The 1,755-nt window shown below is 41.5% G+C and overlaps 1 gene segment (V, D, J or C); it reads right to left on the bottom strand.

The window, feature by feature from the left end:
• Positions 1–496: 496 nt before the first annotated feature.
• On the bottom strand, positions 497–1,260 carry LOC126083649 (T cell receptor alpha variable 20-like). The segment is given in 2 exon segments: positions 497–837; positions 1,204–1,260. Coding segments are annotated over 2 exon segments (393 nt in total).
• Positions 1,261–1,755: the final 495 nt, after the last annotated feature.

Genomic DNA, 1,755 nt, shown 5'->3' with positions numbered 1-1,755 from the left:
AAATGTAAAGGACATCATTCAGAATCTATGTTGTTTTTGACAAGAGCTCATATCCAGAATATATAAAGAGCACCTACAAATGAATAATAGACAAATATCTCAACTAAAAAATAAGCCAAAAACCTGGACAGGCAGTGAACAGAAAAAAATATCCAGATGGTCAATGAATACATGAAAAGGTGCTCAGCAAATTAAAACCACAATGAGATAACACTACATAACACCAGAATGGTTAAAAACAACAAAAACAACAACAAACCCGACAGCATTTGTGGTGAAGATATGGAATAAGTGGAACTCTCATTAGCATGATGCACAAGGGGACTGTCGAAGATACCTGGGCAGAATGAATAGTCATGTGCATTTACACATCTTCATTCTCTGGCCATGACACAAGCCTTTATTCTCCATAGGACCTCTTGGAAAGAGGACTTAGGTGCTCAGTAAACACTCCTTTATCTGAGAAGAAAAGGCACAGAGATACCTCTGCATTTATTCAAGAGCCCCAGCTATAGGGTTTTCGTATAAGCTGCAGGTGCCAGGAGAGCACTGTGTCCACAGCACAGAAGTAAGTGGCTGAGTCTTCAGGTTTAGAGGCTGTGATGTGCAGAGAACTCTCCTGTTTTGATAATGTGCCTCTAAGTCTCTCTTTCTGGTTTTTATCCCCAACTGAAGACAGGAGGAAGAGGAATTCAGGACCTTTCCCAGGATCTTGCTTATACCACTGTAGGCCTATAAAATAGGTGACTGAGTAACTGCAGTTGAGGCTGGAATCATCTCCCTCCTGGAGTATCAGTGCCCGAGGACTCTGTTCCACTTGGTCTTCTCCACTTGACCCTGGTCAGGAAAACAAAATCAGAAATGATACCAAGTTTTTAGTTCACTGGTTTTGAAAACAGCCAGCAGGAAACCTGGGGTGAGCTGAGACCCTGCCTCTCGTCTTCAGCTTTGGATGAATGTGCCCATATGGTCCTTATCTTTTCAACTTCAATAAAAGGAGCTTTGGTGGGACTAACTGAAAGGTTGGCAGCTCAAACCCACCCAGTGGCTCCACAGAAGAAAGACCTAGAGATCTGCTTCCATAAAGATTACAGCCAAGAAAATCCTATTGGGCTACCCCACGGGGCCACTCTGTCACATGGAGTCGCTATGAGTCAAAATCAAGTCCACAACATTTAACCACAACAACAACCTCCAACTTACAGTCAAACTGAAGGCACATGACTATTAATGCATATCCCAGCATTTTCTCCATCCCAATATCTCAGTCTTGATACAATTTGTGATTCCAAACCTTCTTCTCTTAGAAGAGCTGTTTCTGTGTCTTAGTTCTTGTTTTCCAATGCACAAGAGAGCCTTTCTGTTTGTGACTCAGCCAATCAATGCAAGCCCTTGGTAACTTCCATGCTTTTGAAATTTAAGGCACCCGTGCAATTAGGGATATGGAACCACTGCCACCTCTTGGCCATACTTGCAATCTCACTGTACCCACTTCATGTCAACTACAAAGAAAAAAAATAAGGAAAAACAGTCTTCATACTTGGAAGGCGTAGTGCATCTGACATTTAAAGTAATACTCAGAAAAGCCCTCTCTTGGCTACAGTGTTCATTTTTTCATTTTTCTTTGAATGACTTTAAGCTAAGCTGCTACCAGAGGTTCTAAATTAGTTGAAACAAAGTGGTAAGGGTAATGGATTTTGTTTCTCTTTAAAGGATGTAAGAATCTGAGCATGTAAAACCTTCAAGCTCTGGGAA

The sequence above is a fragment of the Elephas maximus genome, chromosome 10, assembly GCF_024166365.1.
Source record: "Elephas maximus indicus isolate mEleMax1 chromosome 10, mEleMax1 primary haplotype, whole genome shotgun sequence".
In the NCBI taxonomy this organism is placed as follows: domain Eukaryota; kingdom Metazoa; phylum Chordata; class Mammalia; order Proboscidea; family Elephantidae; genus Elephas; species Elephas maximus.
Note: the sequence above shows the minus strand (reverse complement) of the source record. Positions and strands in the feature narration are given on the sequence as shown.